The 22,429-nt window shown below is 41.8% G+C and overlaps 1 protein-coding gene across 1 annotated transcript; it reads right to left on the bottom strand.

The window, feature by feature from the left end:
- Positions 1–621: 621 nt before the first annotated feature.
- On the bottom strand, positions 622–21,216 carry rragca (Ras-related GTP binding Ca). Its single transcript, XM_061915101.1, has 7 exons — positions 20,828–21,216; positions 14,801–15,004; positions 14,378–14,577; positions 6,013–6,127; positions 5,807–5,949; positions 5,596–5,744; positions 622–1,507 (listed from the first exon to the last, which is right to left on the bottom strand). Exons 1-7 carry the CDS (start codon positions 21,017–21,019, stop codon positions 1,353–1,355), a joined length of 1,158 nt encoding a protein of 385 aa, XP_061771085.1. The 5' UTR covers positions 21,020–21,216; the 3' UTR covers positions 622–1,352.
- Between the last annotated feature and the right edge of the window lie 1,213 nt (positions 21,217–22,429).

Below are 22,429 nucleotides of genomic sequence, written 5' to 3'. Positions count from 1 at the left end.
CGCTGTGAACGGGACTCTCGCGACTGTGTTGGATCCATTATGGATCGAACTTTCACAGTATCATGTTAGACCCGCTCGACATCCATTGCTTTCCTCCTCTCCAAGGTTCTCATAGTCATCATTGTCACCGACGTCCCACTGGGTGTGAGTTTTCCTTGCCCTTATGTGGGCCTACCGAGGATGTCGTAGTGGTTTGTGCAGCCCTTTGAGACACTAGTGATTTAGGGCTATATAAGTAAACATTGATTGATTGATGGTGTGTCATGGTTGTTTTTACAAATGATGACAGATGTGAACAAGAGCATGTATGATGTACATGAGGTGTGCTTGTATTGTATATTAAGTATGTGTCCGTCAAATGGCGTTATATGATGTTTCTTAATTTAATTACATGCTAGAGTGACTTTATTGTCATCATTTTATTGCATGCTTTTTGTATCCTTTTTAATTTAGGTAGCCTGGGACTGCAGATGGAAATGAGCTATTCAGCTATAATCTGGTACAGAACATATCTGTCTTTGAGCTTCATGTTTCTGTGCTTTGTCCCTTCAAACTAAACTAAGTGGATGTTTTGTGCAAGGATGGTTGACCTTAAAAACAGAAAGCCTGGCAAGAAAAGAAGTGGTTTAGAGGTTTTATTTTCACACGTCATGTTGTCACAGCGCATTCATTCAATCATACGTCACAGTTTTTAAGGTGACTGGTTTGCTTGGTTAAAGAAAATCTACAATGCCAAAGGTGGCGTGCTGTAAACAAACATCTTCACACAGTCAATCATAGTATTGGTAGCTTTTATCAAGAAGAAGGGACAGTGAGTCTCTGTAAACCTTCTTTCAGCAATACGACACACACACACACACACGCACACACACACACACACACACGATCCCTTGAGGGTGCTTCCCTTGAGACGAGCGAGACCACGGTCCGGGCAGCATAGGGGTGAGGTGAGAGGTGCTGAGACCACGGTCCGGGCAGCACAGGGGTGAGGTGAGAGATGCTGAGACCACGGTCCGGGCAGCACAGGGGTGAGGTGAGAGGTGCTGAGAACCAGCTGGCTGCTGCAGACAAAGCTTCCTATCGGCCATCTTCCAGAGTGACCGTCCTTTTTCTTTCGTTTTTTTTTTTATTCTGAGTGTGTGCATGTCTTGCACTGACCGTTGGTCCCTCCATGGGACCTGCAGCTATTGTCCAAAGAAAGAGTCCTTCTTAAGTCTAGGTCCTGGCTCCTCCCCTTCATCCCTTTGGCCACTTGAGTGGTGTTGGAGGTTAAAGACAGTGAAAGTCTCCCCCTGGTCCTCCGAGAGCGTTCCATCCATCCTTCCTTCCTTCCTTTTCTTGCGTCCGAGAGCCTACACGGTGTTGCGGGGCGTGCCGTTGAGCGCCACTGCCTTGTTGCATGGCGAGCCCAGGGGCAGCGTCCCCACCGGGCGCTGTGTGGAAACGCCCACCTCAAATACTTCGTGGATGGCCTTCCGGAAACAGTGGAAGTTGTAATCTATCAAGCCTGACGGAGCAGAGGGAAACTGGTGACAAGCTGCACATTTGTGGCTATAAAAGCCCTGATTTGGCTGCTACCAGACCTTCCGGCATGTGCCGTACATCTTTCAGGGTCTCTGCAGGTACTATGAATTTATTAACATGGACCCCGACTTAAACAAGTTGAAAAACTTATTGGGGTGTTACCATTTAGTGGTCAATTGAAGGGAATATGTGCAATCTACTAATACAAGTTTAAATCAATCAATCAATTCAACATGTGAAATTTAAAACTTTTTTAAGACCATCTTGAAAATGATTTAAGACCATTTCACAGCCGTACAGACAAAAACTACAAGGACAAAGTCAAATCAGAGGTCCAGAATTAATATCATCTATATGAAGTCATTCAGTGCTCGTTGACATTGGAACACTAAATGGTTAAACTAGTGTTTTTCAACCTTTTTTGAGCCCGGGCACATTTTTTGCTTTGAAAATAAATGCGGAGGCACACCACCAGCAGAAATCATTCAAAAAGAAACTCAGTTGACAGTAAAAAGTCTTTGTCACAATTGTTGGATATGACTTTAAAGCATAAGCAAGCATGCGTGACTATAGCTCTTGTCTCAAAGTAGGTGTACTGTCACCACCTGTCACATCACACCCTGACTTATTTGCTCTTTTCCTGTGTGTAGTCTTTTACTTCTTGTCTTGCACTTTGCAGACTAGAATTACTGGTTTGCAAAAAATTTTTTTTTACCCCAAATAGGTGAAATGAGATCATCTCCCACAGCACACCAGACTGTATCTCACAGAGGTTGAAAAACACTGGGTTAAACTAACTGAAGACGCCAGGAGCTTCTCTAGTGTAAACTCATTGAAAAAAGATATTTGCAAACATGGTAACAGCCAATTTTCAGATTTGCCATGGAAGTGTTTTCTTGCAAAAAGGTGCCGTGTGCTTCATGTCAAGTGTTGTCATAGAACAGGGGTGCCCATACTTTTTCTAGCAGGCGAGCTACTTTTCAATTGACCAACTCGAGGGGATCTACCTCATTTATATATATCATTTATATTTATTTATTTATGAAAGAGACATTTTTGTAAACAAGTTAAATGAATTGATTAACGTGGACCCCGACTTAAACAAGTTGAAAAACTTATTCGGGTGTTACCATTTAGTGGTCAATTGTACGGAATATGTACTGTACTGTGCAATCTACTAATAAAAGTATCAATCAATCAATCAATGTGTTTAATGATAATACAAGCATGTGTAACACATATAGATGTCTTTCTTTCACGAAGACAAGAATATAAGTTGGTGTATTACCTGATTCTGATGACTTGCATTGATTGGAATCAGACAGTAATGATGATAACGCCCACATTTTCAAATGGAGGAGAAAAAAAGTGGTCCTTTCTGTACAATACCACATGAAAGTGCTTGGTTTTTGGCATCTAATTCATCCAGCTTCCATACACTTTACAAGAAAAACATTGGCGGCAAATTCCGTAGCTTGCTTGATTGACATTCACGGCATCCGAGGGTCTTGTGAGATGACGCTGGCTGCTGCCAGTTCATTATTATGAAAAAATGACAGAGAGGAAGGCGAGAAACACTTTTTATTTCAACAGACTTTCGCGCCGTCCCTTCCGTCAAAACTCTAAAGGCCGACTGCACATTTCCTATCTTCACAATAAAAGCCCTGCTTCATGCTGCCTGCGCTAACAAAATAAGAGTCTCGGAAAGCTGGCGTGCACAAGTTATGTGCACGCCAGCTTTCTGAGGGATCGCTTGTGCACGCCAGTTTTCCGAGACTCTGTATTTAGTTAGCGCAGGCAGCATGAAGCAGGGCTTTTATTGTGAAGATAGGAAATGTGCAGTCGGCCTTTAGAGTTTTGACGGAAGGTACGGCGCGAGAGTCTGTTGAAATAAAAAGTGTTTCTCGCCTTCCTCTCGGTCATACTTTCATAATAATGATCTTGCAGTAGCCAGCGTCATCTCACAAGACCCTCCGGTACCGTGAATGTCATTTAAGTGACGTCTTGGTGAAGATTGATGATCACTCATTTTTAGGTCTATTTTTTTTAAAAGCCTGGCTGGAGATCGACTGACACACCCCCCGCGGTCGACTGGTAGCTCGCGATCGACGTAATGGGCACCCCTGTCATAGAACATCAACATCAGCAATGGTAGAGGAAAGCCCGACAGTATGCTAAAGGGACAGTTAGCATCTCTGCTAAAGCTAAATGCTCAACTTTGGTATTGTTTCTTTTGCCTGTCAGAATTGAGCAAAGTGATAAAAAACATCTAGAGTACTGCCGTCCCTGCACAAAGTCGTGGAAAAAAGAAGGAAGGCCATTATGGCTTGCAAGACTCAAACAGAGTTTAGATGTAAATCGTGTGAATAACATCCAAATGAGCTCAGTTCATTTTGTATCTGGTGTGGATGGATACATTTGGACCTGTTTTTTCTGTGACTTTCTTGAAAACATATTGCTAATGCGCTAGGATTAGTTTTTATTTGGGGGGCATGACAAGATGACATTGGCAATAAAATGAGTGGAAACACTTTGAATGGCGCTTGTCTATCAACTTGGAGAAAAGATTAGGCGTGATAAGCTGACCCGAACTTCCATCCATTCCCTACCGCTTGTCCCTTTTAGGGTCGTGGGGGGTGCTGGAGCCTATCTCAGCTACATCCAGGTTGAAGGCGGGGTACACCCTGGACAAGTCGCCACCTCATCGCAGGGCCAACACAGATAGACAGACAACATTCACACACCAGGGCCAATTTAGTGTTGCCAATCAACCTAACCCCAGGTGCATGTCTTTGGAGGTGGGAGGGGCCTAACCCCAGGTGCATGTCTTTGGAGGTGGGAGGAATCCAGAGTAAAACATGCAAACTCCACACAGAAAGATCCTGAGCCCGGGATTGAACCCAGGACTTCTCAGGACCTTGGTATTGTGAGGCACATGCATCAACCCCTCCCCCACCATGCTGCCCATGTTCACTTCCTGTTGTTCAAAATTGAAATCCATAGATAATACTACTACAATAATGATGTATTATTCGCTGTTAATAATTAAGTAGTCCAATTAAAATGACCGTGGACTCATTCAAGTACCTCGGGGTTTGGGTGGACAATAAGCTGGACTGGACTGTTAACACGGACCACCAGTACAAGAAAGGACAGAGCAGGCTGTACTTCCTCAGGAGACTGCACTCCTTCAACATTTGTAGAAAACTCCTGTGGATGTACTACCAGTCTGTGGTTGCCAGTGTTCTCTTCTACATGGTAGTGTGCTGGGGGGGGCAGTACATCTAAGAAGGACAGCTCCAGACTTGAGAAACTGATCAGGCGGGCCGGTTCTACAATGGGAATGAAACTGGACTCACTGGTGAGGGTGGCAGAGAAGAGGACTGTGGACAAACTAGTGAGCATCCTGGATGATGCCAGTCACCCTCTGCATAGCGTTATCAGTAGCCAGAGGAGCCTGTTCAGTTCTAGACTGCTTCATCCCAAGTGCAGGACTAATAGACTCAAAAACTCCTTTGTCCCACACGCCATTAGACTGTACAACTCCTCTCTGGGGCGGGGGGCGGGGGGTACTAGGATGACTGGGGATGCAAAACAATAACAGTGCAATACGTTTTCATAACATGGTCACTACTGCCTACTTTGTCTTGTTATATTCTTATTTGACTGTTGTATTTTTATTCCCATTGTTGCTTTTTAGTTTTTATTCTTATTGTAATATTCCTCTATTTTGTTTCCATTTAAACCCCCATTATTTACTTTTTACTTTTATTTAAATTAATCTCAACTCTGTACACTGCTGCTGGAATTTTAATTTTCCTGAAGGAACTCTCCTGAAGGAATCAATAAAGTACTATCCATCTATCTATCTATCTAAATAAATTGTTAAATGTATTTAGATTGAAAAACAATGAAAATTGGTTCCATATTTGAAAAGATGCTTCTAGCAATTAGAAGCTGCGTCTATTAGTGAAGAAAGCAGCCTTTGAGGAAATACCGTAACATTTCATGATATACCAGCATGAAAACAGACATGGCTTTTTATGCAAACTTGGATTCCAGGGGACTTACCTTTGCGCTCAAAGCTTTCCTCCCTCAGTATGCAGACGAGCGCCAGGAACTTGGTGACCTCCTTCAGGTAGAGCACGGTGGTGTTGTTGAGCTTGATGATGGCCATGGACTCCTTGTCGTAGGCGCTGCCGCTGCCGTCCTCCCTCAGGCTGGAAGCGCAATGGTGTGATTAATTCAAGCCGGGGGGGACACACGCTCCGTCACCACTGACCCGTAGATGCAGGAGACGTCGATGACCACGTCGATCATGTCGCAGCACAGCTCGTAGGACTGCATGTCCACGGGGGAGCTGTCTGTGGCGATGTAGATCTTACTCACCACGTCGAACAGGAAGGCCTTCTCGATTCCGGAATTCTGCACGGGAAAAAAGGAGCGGCGTGAGCGACGGAGGGATTGACGGCGGCGCTTTTCACTCACGGAAATGAAGATGTTCAGCAGGTTCTCCAGCGTGGGCAGCTGGGGGATGAGCTTCTGCACCACCTTGCTGAAGGCCTCGAAAATGGAGTGGTCGTAAATGCTGGTCAAGTAAAAACTGAGCCGGGCGCAGAAAAGAAGGAAAGGAAGAGAGAAGTAAGGAAGCAGATCACACCTCTCACTTCCTGAAAAGCTTCATTAGACGAGCGGACATCATGTGAGGAACTGACGCTGGAATATGAGAGTACACATAATATGTGATGAATGTAACATAACAGTGTTCATCTTCATTACAAGCTACAAGAGGAATCTTGCAGTAACACTTCAAGTGTTGCACTCATTCATTTAAGGCAGGGGAGCCAGATGTGGCTCTTTTGATGACTGCATCTGGCTCTCAGATAAATCTTAGCTGACATGGCTTAACGCGATAATTATGAATAATTTCGCTGGTAATCACAGCGCTAAAAATAACGTGCAAAATACAAAACATGCTCATGCATTTAAATCCATCCATCCGTTTTCTACCGCACCTGTTCAAGAAGTCGCATTATTGGTAAGAAGTATTTTATGTCACGATGGGGGGGGGGGGGGAATTGCAGCTTGCTGCGGGGTCGTTCTCCCAGGAAGGCATTTAGGTAAAAACTTGATTTAATTTTAACTAAAAAAATATACAAACAAAAATCGCTCACAGTGGAGGCACAACTTGGGCTAAGGAACAAAGCTAACGCATAAACAGACTAAGAACATAAATCAAACAAAGCTTACTTGGCATGGCATGAAGCACAAAACTATGGCAAGGCATGAAACAAGTCAGCACAGGGCGACTGACTGGCAAAGACAAGCTTAAATACTGCCTCTGATTAGCAGGTGAGCGGGCATTTTGTCCACCATTTTGTCCACCAGAGACAGGTGGACAAAATGAGTAACCAAGGAAACCAGACAAGGGAATGGAATGGCGTTTTAAAATTGTGTTTTTATCACCTTCGTCTTTTAGTAAAGGTTAAACCGTTTTTATCTTTTAACCTTTTTGAACAAGTCGTGCATGCTTTTATTTCAAGTCGCCTGGACTACTGCAATGCACTTTATGCTGGCATTAGCCAAAAAGCTCTCTCCCGGTTGCAGTTAGTCCAGAACGCGGCAGCACGACTTTTAACAGGGGCCAGGAAACGCCAGTATATAACCCCAATTCTTCAGAGTTTGCACTGGCTCCCTGTTCATTTTAGAATTTATTTTAAAACATTGCTGTTTGTTTTTAAATCTTTACATGGACTGGCACCTCAATATATCTCGGACCTTATCCAAATTTACATTCCTGCGCGTGCTCTGAGGTCTGAGAGCCAGTTGCAGCTCGTGGTGCCCAAGACCAGACTTAAGACCAGGGGAGACAGGGCCTTCTCTGTGGTCGGCCCTAAGCTCTGGAACACTCTGCCCCTCCATGTTCAAACTGCTTCCACAGTGGAGTGTTTTAAGTCTCGTCTTAAGACCCACTTTTATTCTTTGGCTTTTAACACTACGTGAGTTGTGTGGTCCTCTGTCCTCTGTTGTCCTCTGTGTTTTTTATACACTTTGATTTCTATTTTACTGTTTTAATTGATTTTACCCTTTGAAATAGTTTTTAATCATATTTGTTTTTATATTGTTTTTATATTTATCTATTTTTTGTTTTTATTCAGTCATTGGTGGAGCATAATATATATATATATATATATATATATATATATATATATATATATATATATACTTTTTTTTTATTTTATTTTATTTATTTATTTATTTTTTTATTTTTTTACAATTGTTTTTAACATGGCTGTGCAGCACTTTGGAAACGTTATTGTTGTTTAAATGTGCTATATAAATAAAGTGGATTGGATTGGATTGGAAAAAAACAGGAACTTAAAGAGTCCAAAGGACAAACAGCACGTGGCCAAACAAAAACATGATCAACAGACATGACATTTGATTTATTATTGGTTAGCTTCAGAATAACAATGTTATTAAAAAGAATAAGGGCTTATTATACTCTAAAAATGTTGGTCTTACTCAAAAATGCACACATTTAGTTGTATTCAGTGTTAAAAAATATGATATGGCTCTCACGGAAATACATTTTGAAATATTTGGCTTTCATGGCTCTCTCAGCCAAAAAGGTTCCCGACCCCTGATTTAAGGCAAAGAAAGCAACAAGAACCGGACTAGGGATGCAAGGATTACACATTTCAACTGTACAATTCTAGTCTGGGTAGGGTTGTACGTAGGACTGGGCGATATGGCCTTTTTTTAATATTTTCATATTTTTAGGCCATATCACGATACAACATATTTTTTGGACTATAAGTCACAGTTTTTTTCATAGTTTGGCCGGGGGTGCAACTTATACTCCAGAGCGACTTATGTGTGAAATTATTAACTCATTACCGTAAAATATCAAATAATATTATTTATCTCCTTCGCAGAAGAGACGAAGAAAATGTCAGCAATCGTCACACACACGTCGACCAATAAGAATTCGGCAGGGGAGGGTCATGGCAGAAGTGCATTGTGGGTCATGGAATGCTAACTGCTATATGCTACTGCCGTAGCTATTAAAATGGATCATTTCATGGTTGGCGGTAACTTATAAAAAGTGAGAAGGGCTGAACAAAAATGGCGTTGAAAAGGAAATCATGTACTGCAGATTACAAACTGGACGTAGTGAAATATGCAGCAGAAAAGGACAAGAGGAAGCGACGCATACCTTTGGAGTTGGCAGAGTTGTTTAGAAGCCACATCCAGGAAGAAGATTTATGGATTAGGAGTGAGAGATAGTTTGGTAAAGGTATAGCATGTTCTATATGTTATAGTTATTTGAATGACTCTTACCATAATATGTTAGGTTAACATAGCAGTTGCTTATTTATGCCTCATATAACGTACACTTATTCAGCCTGTTGTTCACTATTCTTTATTTATTTGAAATTGCCTTTCAAATGTCTATTCTTGCTGTTGAATTTTATCAAATAAATTTTCCCCCAAATATGCGACTTATACTCCAGTGCGACTTATATATGTTTTTTTTTCCCTTCTTTACTATGCATTTTCGGCTGGTGCGACTTATACTCCGAAGCGATTTATAATCCGAAAAATACGGTTTATCTCGATATTTTGCCTTGGCCTTGAATGAACACTTGATGCATATAATCGCAGCAGTATGATGATTCTATGTGTCTACATTCAAACATTCTTCTTCATACTGCATTAATATACGCTACTTTTGAACTTTCATGCAGGGGAGAAGAATCACAACTAAGTCAATTGACCAAAAGTGTATTTATTAAACAGTTATTAAGCAGTGGCACAAACGTTCATGTCATTTTCCAAACAGTGTTCGTCCTCCGCTGTGTGATAGGTTACTACGGACGTTATTAAATTCTGTCGTTGACTATTTTTTTCATACGGCGTTGAAGTGGAAATGGTTGCCTCGGCATATTGTTGGTGTAGCACCGAACGGAGATGTTTACATGCAGAGTTTCAAACACCCTTCATTCTCTCGCGGGTGACTTTTAAAGTGATGCTACGTATTTGCAGTAATGCTACTTTTGGTAGCAACGCTTTAGGCCCACATTCGACAAATTACAGTTGTCTGTTCGTGTATATCGATATATCGCCCAGCCCTATATCGATTTACTCTATACATAGCGGATTTGTCTCTGTGCGATATAGAAAATGACTATATCGTGATATTCAAGCATACCTTCTCACACAGTTGCTTTTAGCTGCGGGCATTACACTACAGGCTCTTCTCATTCTTTCTTGTCTCTCCTTCTCACAGACAGAAAGCGCACCTTCTTACATACGTCACATACCGTCACCTCATACGTCACATACTGTCACCTCATACGTCACATACTGTCACCTCATACGTCACACACTGTCACCTCACACGTCACATACTGTCACCTCACACGTCACATACTGTCACCTCATACATCACACACTGTCACCTCACACGTCACATACTGTCACCTCATACGTCATATGTGTATACGCCCTCGCGGAGCAGAGAGGTAGCAGCATGGGTAATGTTAGCTGTGTTGCGAGTGACAGAAGGTGCCAATCTGGTAACAAATTAAATAAGAATCAATTCCCAAGAAAAACAGCAGGGGGTCCATTGTCTGGCGGTGGTTTGGCTTCAAGGGGGAATATGTCCAACAGACAACCGTAATTTGTCAAGTGTGGGGCAAAAGCGTTGCTACAAAAAGCATTATGTAGGATCATTTGAAAAGTCACCTGCTAGAGAATAAAGAGTGCTTACTCTGCATATCAACATCTCCAATCGGTGCCACACCAACAAAATGCCGAGGCAACCATTTCCACATCAACACCGTATGAAAAAAATTGTCAACAACATAAGGAGATAACGTCTGCAGGAACCTACCACATAGCGGATTGATTTCCTATTATGCAGCTCATTTTTATTTGACACTTATTGAAATATCTCGTGTGACATCATGCACAAAAGTGCACTTTATTTGTTTTAAACTATTATAGTGGCGTTCTGTAGAAAAAGTGCACTTTAATTTAGTGTTATGTCATCTTAGTGACATCATGCATAAACGTGCACTAATAGCTTGTTTTAAAATGTCTCTGACAATCTTGCACTTTCTGTTTTGGAAATGACATGAATGTTTGTGCCACTGTGCCACTAACTGTTTCATAAATACGCTTTTGCTAAATTGACTTAGTTGTGATTTCCCTCTCTGCCTGAAAATTTAAAAGTAGCATATATGAATGCAGTATGAAGAAGAATGCTTTAATGTAGACAGCATTTAAGTCTCACCTTAAAACTCATCTGTATACTCTAGCCTTTAAATAGACCTCCTTTTTAGACCAGTTGATCTGCCGCTTCTTTTCTTTTTTCTCCTATGTCCCCCCCTCCCTTGTGGAGGGGGTCCGGTCCGATGACCATGGATGAAGTACTGGCTGTCCAGAGTCGAGACCCAGGATGGACCGCTCGCCTGTACCGGTTGGGGACATCTCTACGCTGCTGATCCGCCTCCGCTTGAGATGGTTTCCTGTGTACGGGACTCTCGCTGCTGTCTTGGATCCGCTTGAACTGAACTCTCGCGGCTGTGTTGGAGCCACTATGGATTGAACTTTCACAGTATAATGTTAAACCCGCTCGACATCCATTGCTTTCGGTCCCCTAGAGGGGGGGGGTTGCCCACATCTGAGGTCCTCTCCAAGGTTTCTCATAGTCGGCATTGTCAATGGCGTCCCACTGGATGTGAATTCTCCCTGCCCACTCACTGGGTGTGAGTTTTCCTTGCCCTTTTGTGGGTTCTTCCGAGGATGTTGTAGTCGTAATGATTTGTGCAGTCCTTTGAGACATTTGTGATTTGGGGCTATATAAATAAATATTGATTGATTGACATATAGAATCATCAAACTGCTGTCATTATATGCATCAAGTGTTCATTCAAGGCTAAGGCAAAATATCCAGATATATTTTGTATATCGTGATATGGCCTAAAAATATTGAGATATTGAAAAAAGGCCATATCGCCCAGCCCTAATTGTACAGTATTCCAGTACTAGTATAGTATTGTAGTATTACCTTTTTACCTGTTATTGACTATGGAGATGTGTTGTACATGAATGCTACATACAGCTGGTTGTCTCCACAAACTGGATAGTGTGTACCACGGGGACTGAGATTCATCAGCAACTTACTCAGCATTGTGTCGTACACTCAATGGCTAACTGGACGTCTTTATGTGCTCCACGCCTCAATCATTGGTATGTGTTCATCTCCGTCAGTCTACCCCAGGGGCAGCTGTGGCTACTGATGTAGCTTACCACCACCAGGTGTGAATGAATGTTGAGTCCCACTTCTCTGTGAGCGCTTTGAGTGTTTAGAAAAGCGCGATATAAATCTAAGTTATTATTATTATTACATAACCATTCTGGGTATCACTCCATCGAATCTGTCTTGTCTTTTAAAAGAAACAAGGAAGTCACAATCTTCGTTCAATGAATGTTCTCCAATTTGTTGTCCCCAAAGTAAGAACTGAACTAGGCAAGTTTTCAGCACCTACAATCGAATCTTCAACTTCAAACCCTTTTTACATGAAATGAGTTTAAAGCTTCTGTGAAAGGATTGCAGTCTACCTTGTCTGTATGCACATGTACTATGTCTGCAAGTTTTAATGTTGTAAATGTGTTGTTTACTCTTTTTAATGTAACCTTGCTGCTGCCCTCTTGGCCAGGTCTCCATTGGAAAAGAGATCTTTGATCTCCATGGGATTTTACCTGGTTAAATAAAGGCTAAATAAAAACAAAAAAAAGTACTAATGAATCAAAAACGGTACTATACTATGTTTGAAAAGTACCAGTTCCCCTTTTTTTTTGTTTTAACGGGCATGATGGTGCATCGTCATATTGCTGGTTTTACGAGCGGAGGAGCGTGTTCGGCAGCACACAATCAAGGAGTACTTACAAGCAGACACAGTGTGTAGACAGAAAAGGGGAGAGCAGACGCTTTTTGGCCTGAAAAAACTGCCGATAAAAGGTGACGCTATACAACTGAAACTCCCTATTATGTTGGAAAACATGACATTGATTATGTTGCGGGTCGTTTTGACCCGTACTGTGTAAATGGACTCAAAACAGTCAAGAAAACAGGTTAAACCAATAACAATTTTATTTTAGGTTATATAAACATTTAGAAAAGTGACATACAATACATGTTTTATTCCAATTGTATTATGTTAAGGGTCAATTTGACCCATTTCAGTTTTTGTGTTGATCAAAGTACTGGTTGTGCTTTCTTTTTCTTGCTGAAATCTGGTGACTTTTCCTCATCTAGGGTCATGAACTGGTGTGTAAATCTGGACACTTTGTTGTGTAGTGGAATGTTTGTGCAGAGTTTGTATAAAAAGATGATGTTGCGAGTCATTTTGACCCAGGCGCTTTAATGTAGGTTCAGATCCAAAAAATAAACATGTCTCCTTGATGTACTTTTTACTTTGATGTACAATTGTTTGTATTTTGATTGTCTCTGAGACCCAGAGCCAGGTGTGTGAAGAGAGGGAACTTTCTCACACTTGTCCTTGTCTCCTCAGATGTCATCCTTCTGGAGCTAATTTTTGGTGAGTTTGTCAAAGAGATGACATGAGAACAGTGACAAGGACAAGTGTGAGAAAGTTCCCTCTCTTCACACACCTGGCTCTGGGTCTCAGAGGCAATCAAAATACAAACAATTGTACATCAAAGTATAAAGTACATCAAAGAGACTTGTTTATTTTGGCTATTTACCCACATTAAAGTGTCTGGGTCCAAATGACCCGCAACATCATATTTGTATACAAACTCTGCAAGACATTCCACTACACAACAAATTGTCCAGATTATACACACCAGTTCATGACCCTAGATGAGGAAAAGTCACCAAATTTCAGCAAGAAAAAGAAAGGATAACCAGTACTTTGATAAACACAAAAACTGAAATGGGTCAAATCGACCCTCAACATAATAGAAGGGTTAAGACATGGCTAGCTAGCTAGCCGCTAACGTCCATATGCAGTCTGCAGTGTTTGAGCTACTTCTAATGATATAGCCTATCAAATATATCATATAAATCAATACAATCAATTAGTTAGGTGGGTGTGCATATAAGCAAAGTATATTTTGATTGATTTTTATAGTACTTCAATTGTTCAATGCATTTACATGGCCTGTGGATTATTAGATAACTAGAAGAACGAGTGATGAAGCGTAGTCGCGGCGGTCTTAAATGATAAATGATAAATGGGTTGTACTTGTATAGCGCTTTTCTACCTTCAAGGTACTCAAAGCGCTTTGACACTACTTCCACATTTACCCATTCACACACACATTCACACACTGATGGAGGGAGCTGCCATGCAAGGCGCCAACCAGCACCCATCAGGAGCAAGGGTGAAGTGTCTTGCTCAGGACACAACGGACGTGACGAGGTTGGTTCCAGGTGGGATTTGAACCAGTGACCCTCGGGTTGCGCACGGCCACTCTCCCACTGCGCCACGCCGGCCCTTGAGTCTTGAGTGAAGCAAGTTCACTTCAACACTAACTAAGGTATTTTTAAGAAGGAAACTTTGTTTTTACAAACTTTTGTGTAGTGTTGCTTCCTTATTTGTACTTTTTTCAGACTAATTCTCAGATCCTCACAGTGTACTTTGTTAATCGTAGCGGCGGCGGCTAAAGCGCTCGTACCATTTGACCAGAATCTTAACGGTTCTACTGCACTGATACCAAAAAATTGCGGTACTGGGTGTACGTCCCTATTGATTATCGATGAAAACCAAGGTACGACTGTGACATAAGTCGGAATAACACCCGTGTTTGACTGCACCTGAGATGAAGCTTTTCCAAACTGGCGTCCGCCAGGTCGTCGTTGGCTCTCTGATGGATGTCTCGCTGGGTCTCGATCTTGTGGTCGTCCGAGAGGCCGTCCACTTTGTGGATGAACACCTCGAAGTTGATCTCCGGGTTGACCCGGTATGCCCGCGACACCGTGAGGTGAAGCCGTCCCAGAGCCTCCACGTAGTCATCCTGAAAGTGAAGACATGCCAGTGGAACACATGAACTGTAGTCAATGTGTAGTGGCCCACTAGGGGGCAGTAGTGCACTTTAAAAGACAAATACACAGCGCGACTTCTTGGCAGCGTTATAGTAAGAGCTCCGATAAAATGTTAAAACAAGACTCCAGAAAAAAAAGCAATTGAAAATGCCAAAGCAGTAATGGTCTTTTACGGGAAGTCCCTGCATGAATTACCTGAGCGTCGATGACAAATATCAAGGCTCCAGTTCCTCTGAAGATCATCTCGTAGTCGAAGGTGGGGTCGAAAAAGTCCACCTGACCAGGGAAGTCCCAGATCTGAAAGTTGACAAAGGAGCTGCTGGATATGTCGTCCTTGTAGATCTTGTTGGTGCTCTCCAGGAACAAGGTCTCGTTGGGGGACATTTTGTGGAAAACCACCTGGAATAAGGAAATGCTCTCATTAGGGCTGCATGATTCTGCCTCACAAACTAATCACGATTATTTATTATCTCAGGTAAAACTTAGTGTTGGGAGATGATTAAAACATGATGTCGTCGTGTATTTTGTACTGAAATAGTCCGATAGGATCAGCGTTTTCCATCTATTTGCGTCTGCTAGACTTTTGACAAGAACAAGAATACTGGCTCACCTGCACTGGCTTCCTGTGCACTTGAAAGTTTTACTACTTACGTATAAAATACTACACGGTCTAGCTCCAGCCTATCTTGCTGATTGTATTGTACCATATGTGCCGGAAAATTTTGGTTACTACACATGATGCGCTAGCTGTCCAAAGTTGGGGACCCAGGGTGGACCACTCATCTGTGCATCAGTTGGGGACGTCTCTGCACTGCTGACCTGTCTCCGCTCAAGATGATCTCCTGTTGGCCCCACTATGGACTGGACTCTATTATGTTAGATCCACTATGGACTGGACTCTCAGTATTGTGTTAGATCCACTATGGACTGGACTCTCACACTATTAAGTTAGATCCACTATGGACTTGACTCTCACTATTATGTTAGATCCACTATGGACTGGACTCTCACGCTATTATGTTAGATCCACTATGGACGGGACTCTCACACTATTATGTTAGATCCACTATGGACTGGACTCTCACACTATTATGTTAGATCCACTATGGACTGGACTATCACTATTATGTTAGATCCCCTATGGACTGGACCCTCACACTATTATGTTAGATCCACTATGGACTGGACCCTCACACTATTATGCTAGATTAACTATGGACTGGACTCTCAAAATGTTATGTTAGATCCACTATGGACTGGACTCTCACACTATTATGTTAGATCCACTATGGACTTGACTCGCACTATTATGTTAGATCCACTATGGACTGGACGCTCACACTAAGTTAGATCCACTATGGACTTGACTCTCACTATTATGTTAGATCCACTATGGACTGGACTCTCACACTATTATGTTAGATCCACTTTGGACTGGACTCTCACACTATTATGTTAGATCCACTATGGACTGGACTCTAACACTATTATGTTAGATCCACTATGGACTGGACTCTAACACTATTATGTTAGCTCCACTATGGACTAGACTCTCACACTATCACGCTAGATCCACTTGACGTCCATTGCATCTGGTCTCCCCTAGAGGGGGGAAGGGGGTCATCCACATCTGCGGTCCTCTCCAAGGTTTCTCATAGTCATTCATATTGACATGTGAAGTAAAGTGAAGTGAATTATGTTTCTCTAGTGACTCAAAGCGCTTTACATAGTGAGACCCAATATCTAAGTTACATTTAAACCAGTGTGGGTGGCACTGGGGGCAGGTGGGTAAAGTGTCTTGCCCAAGGACACAACGGCAGTGACTAGGATGGCGGAAGACACATATGACTGTCGCCCCCTGCGGGGTGGTGGGAGTACTGCACACACGATCAACCCTCGTTTAAATGGTTTCATCAGGCCTGCGTGGGCCGGATGGAGGCCACTAGTTGACTACAGTAGATCAGTGGTTCTCAACCTTTTTTTACTGATGTCCCCCCTGTCAACATTTTTTAATTCAAGTACCCCTAATCAGAGAAAAGCATTTTTGGTTGAAAAAAAACAGATAAAGAAGTCAAATACAGCACTATGTCATCAGTTTCTGATTTATTAAATTGTATAACAGTGCAAAATATTGCTCATTTGTAGTGGTCTTTCTTGAACTATTTGGAAAAAAAAGATATAAAATCTTAAAACGTGTTGAAAAATAAAGAAGTGATTAAATTATAAATACAGATTTCTACAGATAGAAGTAATCATCAACTTAAAGTGCCCTCTTTGGGGATTGTAATAGAGATCCATCTGGATTCATCAACTTCCTTCTAAACATTTCTTCAAAGAAAAAAAAGAAATGCTGTCATGTGACTATGTCACGTGTCTATGTTGTCATGTGACTAGGTCACGTGTCTATGTTGTCAAGTGACTAGGTCACGTGTCTATGTTGTCATGTGACTATGTCACGTGTCTATGTTGTCAAGTGACTAGGTCACGTGTCTATGTTGTCATGTGACTAGGTCACGTGTCTATGTTGTCAAGTGACTAGGTCACGTGTCTATGTTGTCAAGTGACTAGGTCACGTGTCTATGTTGTCATGTGACTAGGTCACGTGTCTATGTTGTCATGTGACTATGTCACGTGTCTATGTTGTCATGTGACTATGTCACGTGTCTATGTTGTCATGTGACTATGCCACGTGTCTATGCTGTCATGGGACTATGTCACGTGTCCATGTTGTCATGTGGCTATGTCACGTGTCTATGTTGTCATGTGACTATGTCACGTGTCTATGTTGTCATGTGACTATGTCACGTGTCTATGTTGTCATGTGACTATGTCACGTGTCTATGTTGTCATGTGACTAGGTCACGTGTCTATGTTGTCATGTGACAATGTCACGTGTCTATGTTGTCATGTGACTATGTCACGTGTCTATGTTGTCATGTGACTATGTCAAGTGTCCATTTTGTCATGTGACTATGTCACGTGTCTATGTTGTCATGTGACAATGTCACGTGTCTATGTTGTCATGTGACTATGTCACGTGCCTATGTTGTCATGTGACTATGTCACGTGTTTATGCTGTCATGTAACTATGTCATGTGTCTAAGTTGTCATGTGACTATGTCACGTGTCTATGTTGTCATGTGACTATGTCACGTGTATATGTTGTCATGTGACTATGTCACGTGTCTATGTTGTCATGTGACTATGTCACGTGTCTATGTTGTCATGTGACTATGTCACGTGCCTATGTTGTCATGTGACAATGTCACGTGTCTATGTTGTCATGTGACTATGTCACGTGTTTATGCTGTCATGTAACTATGTCACGTGTCTAAGTTGTCATGTGACTATGTCACGTGTCTATGTTGTCATGTGACTATGTCACGTGTCTATGTTGTCATGTGACTATGTCACGTGTCTATGTTGTCATGTGACTATGTCACGTGTCTATGTTGTCATGTGACTATGTCACGTGTCTATGTTGTCATGTGACTATGTCACGTGTCTATGTTGTCACGTGACTATGTCACGTGTCTATGTTGTCACGTGACTATGTCACGTGTCTATGTTGCCATGTGACTATGTCACGTGTCTATGTTGTCATGTGAATATGTCACGTGTCTATGTTGTCATGTGACTATGTCACGTGTTTATGCTGTCATGTAACTATGTCACGTGTCTAAGTTGTCATGTGAATATGTCATGTGTATATGTTGTCATGTGACTAAGTCACGTGTCTATGTTGTCATGTGACTATGTCACGTGTCTATATTGTCAAGTGACTATGTCACGTATCTATGTTGTCATGTGACTATGTCACGTGTCTATGTTGTCATGTGACAATGTCACGTGTCTATTTTTGTCACGTGACTATGTCACGTGTCTATGTTGTCACGTCACTATGTCATGTGTCTATGTTGTCATGTGACTAAGTCACGTGTCTATGTTGACATGTGACCATGTCACGTGTCTATGTTGTCAAGTGACTATGTCACGTATCTATGTTGTCATGTGACTATGTCACGTGTCTATGTTGTCATGTGACAATGTCACGTGTCTATTTTTGTCATGTGACTATGTCACGTGTCTATGTTGTCACGTGACTATGTCACGTGCCTATGTTGTCATGTGACTGTCACGTGTCTATGTTGTCATGTGACTATGTCACGTGTCTATGTCGTCATGTGACTATGTCACGTGTCTATGTCGTCATGTGACTATGTCACGTGTCTATGTTGTCATGTGACTAGGACACGTGTCTATGTTGTCATGTGACTGTGTCACGTGTCTATGTTGTCATGTGACTATGTCATGTGTGTATGTTGTAATGTGACTGTGTCACCTGTCTATGTTGTCATGTGACTATGTCACGTGTCTATGTTGTCATGTGACTATGTCACGTGTCTATGTTGTCATGTGACTATGTCACGTGTCTATGTTGTCATGTGACTATGTCACGTGTCTATGTTGTCATGTGACTATGTCACGTGTCTGTGCTGTCATGTGACTGTCATGTGTCTATGTTGTCATGTCACTCACGTGTCTATGTTGTCATGTGACTATGTCACATGTCTATGTTGTCATGAGACTATGTCACGTGTCTATGTTGTCATGTGACTGTCACGTCTCTATAATCCACTTGCTGGCACTTTCCAAGGCATTCTTGACACTTCTTACAGTAAAGCATTTAAGTCACGTGACGTTAAGTCTACATGCTCATAGAGATGCACTAAGAGGCTGTTAATCATTTAGAGCCTCACTTCCAGTGCGAGATAGCCAGCTGGCCTGTAAATCGATCGCTAGGGGGATTGTTACTATAGTTATTAGCTCAATTTTGTATTTCCGGTTAATAGTGCTAACAGGCTTGTTGTTAGCAACATGCTAAACAGGTAGCTATCCTACCTTCTGTATGGATGATTGTTGTTAGCAACATGCTAACCAGGCAGCTATCCTACCTTCTGTATGGATGACTTGTTAGCAACATGCTAAACAGGCAGCTTTTCTACCTTCTGTATGGATGACTTGTTGTTAGCAACATGCTAACCAGGCAGTTGTTAGCAACATGCAAACCAGGCAGCTATCCTACCTTCTGTATGGATGATTGTTGTTAGCAACATGCTAACCAGGCACCTATCCTACCTTCTGTATGGATGACTTGTTGTTAGCAACATGCTAAGCTGCTATCCTACCTTCTGTATGGATGATTGTTGTTAGCAACATGCTAAGCTGCTATCCTGCCTTCTGTATGGATGATTGTTGTTATCAACATGCTAAGCAGCTATCCTACCTTCTGTATGGATGATTGTTGTTAGCAACATGCTAACCAGCTCTCCTACCTTCTGTATGGATGATTGTTGTTATCAACATGCTAAGCTGCTATCCTACCTTCTGTATGGATGATTGTTGTTAGCAACATGCTAACCAGCTCTCCTACCTTCTGTATGGATGATTGTTGTTATCAACATGCTAAGCTGCTATCCTACCTTCTGTATGGATGATTGTTGTTAGCAAAATGCTAACCAGGCAGTTGTTAGCAACATGCTAACCAGGCATCTATCCTACCTTCTGTATGGATGACTGTTGTTAGCAACGTGCTAACCAGGCAGATATCCTACCTTCTATTATATGGATGATTGTTCTTAGCAACATGCTAACCAGCTCTCCTACCTTCTGTATGGATGATTGTTGTTAGCAACATACTAACCAGCTCTCCTACCTTCTGTATGGATGATTGTTGTTAGCAACATGCTAACCAGGCAGATATCCTACCTTCTGTATGGATGATTGTTGTTAGCAACATGCTAAGCTGCTATCCTACCTTCTGTATGGATGACTGTTGTTAGCAACATGCTAAGCTGCTATCCTACCTTCTGTATGGATGACTGTTGTTAGCAACATGCTAAGCTGCTATCCTACCTTCTGTATGGATGATTGTCGTTAGCAACATGCTAACCAGGCAGATATCCTACCTTCTGTATGGATGATTGTTGTTAGCAACATACTAAGCTGCTATCCTACCTTCTGTATGGATGATTGTTGTTAGCAACATGCTAACCAGGCAGATATCCTACCTTCTGTATGGATGATTGTTGTTAGCAACATGCTAAGCTGCTATCCTGCCTTCTGTATGGATGATTATCGTTAGCAACATGCTAACCAGGCAGATATCCAACCTTCTGTATGGATGATTGTTGTTAGCAACATGCTAAGCTGCTATCCTACCTTCTGTATGGATGACTTGCCACTTCTCCTGAGTCCCATGAGCAGGATTCTGGGCTTGCTGTCGGCCGGCACCGAGCTGTCCTCCAAGTCTGCATCTTCCTCCTCTTCTCCGTAGCCAAAGTGTTTGGGGAAGGAGTCCTCCGCCACCCCGTAGCTGCCCGCCAGCTGCTCCACCTCGTACTGGATAGACATAGTTTGTCTGGTGGCCTCCCCTCCAAGGCTCCAACACTCCCAGCTTCACTTGCACGCCGTGTTTACAGACACACCACAACACTTTACCCCCTGGAACAAACTATGCAGCCATTAATGCTCGCTGACCAAATGTGGTAACTCCTGACTCCCACACCTTTCCTCTCTCCTGACAAATAGAGATAATGCCCAGCCATCACACCCTCTGCTCTGATTGGCTGACTGGGCGCTCACTCCAAATGTGATTCGCTCTCACATGTGTCACTCAAATAAGACACACCCGCTCCCCGACTAGTACGTAACCCACACAAAATCATTATTCCGCGCACTTTAAAACACATTTTACAAGGATCTTCAAAAACTATAAGTCGTTTTGTTTCAAACCAAAACATGAGTGTTCTGAAACAACAGCAGGTGGCGACAATAAATCCTTCTTTAACAAAATGAGGCATTCAGGGTTTCACGAAAATATCAGAAATACTCCTGTTCCTTTCGACAGCAATTATTCATGTTATATATGTGTTTTCTGGCACACACACAACATAGTTCCTTTTTAATATTATCCAGTCATAATTTGGTACGCATTGAGTTTCGCGGTGAACGTCAAGCAAAATAAGAGCAAAGCTACTATACATATTGTAAAGACCTGCTGAGGTTGATGTCGTGTTCTTGAGTGATGTTCAGAATTCCCATAGTTATGAACGTAGCACTCCTGTAAAGTGATTGGTGAAGAAGGAGAAAGCATTGCTGTTCGGAAATGATCAGGAGTGAGTGAGTGATTGGTTGAGACTTTTATTAGTAGATTGCACCTACAGTACAATACATATTCCATACAATTGACCACTAAATGGTAATACCCCAATAAGTTTTTATCTTAAATCCTCCTTTAAAAGAATGGGGCATTCAGGGTTTCAGGAAAAAATCATGTTACATATGTGCTTTCTAACACACACACAACATAGTTACTTTTTAATATCATACAGTCATAATGCAGGACGCATTGACTTTCACGTTAAGCGTCAAGCAAAATAAGAGCAAAGTCTTCTGTGTTTTCTGTGTTTTTGATTTCTATGTATTGTTTTCATTGGTTTTGCCCTTTAAAATCGTTTTTAATCCTATTTATTTGTATATTGGTTCTATATTGGTTTTACTATTTATTCAGTCATTGGTGGCGCTAAGGAACATATTTTAATATTGTTGTGCAGCACTTTGGAAACATTAATGTTGTTTACACGTGTAATACGAATAAAGTGGATTGGACTTATTGATAATTTTATTAGTAGATTGCACAGTTCAGTACATATTCCGTACAATTGACCACTAAATGGCAACACCCCAATAAATTTTCAACTTGTTAACGTTAATCAATTCATAAATATATACTATCAGCATATTACAGTTATTAGAGTATAT

The sequence above is a fragment of the Nerophis ophidion genome, linkage group LG11 (assembly GCF_033978795.1).
Source record: "Nerophis ophidion isolate RoL-2023_Sa linkage group LG11, RoL_Noph_v1.0, whole genome shotgun sequence".
NCBI classification, from domain to species: domain Eukaryota; kingdom Metazoa; phylum Chordata; class Actinopteri; order Syngnathiformes; family Syngnathidae; genus Nerophis; species Nerophis ophidion.
Note: the sequence above shows the minus strand (reverse complement) of the source record. Positions and strands in the feature narration are given on the sequence as shown.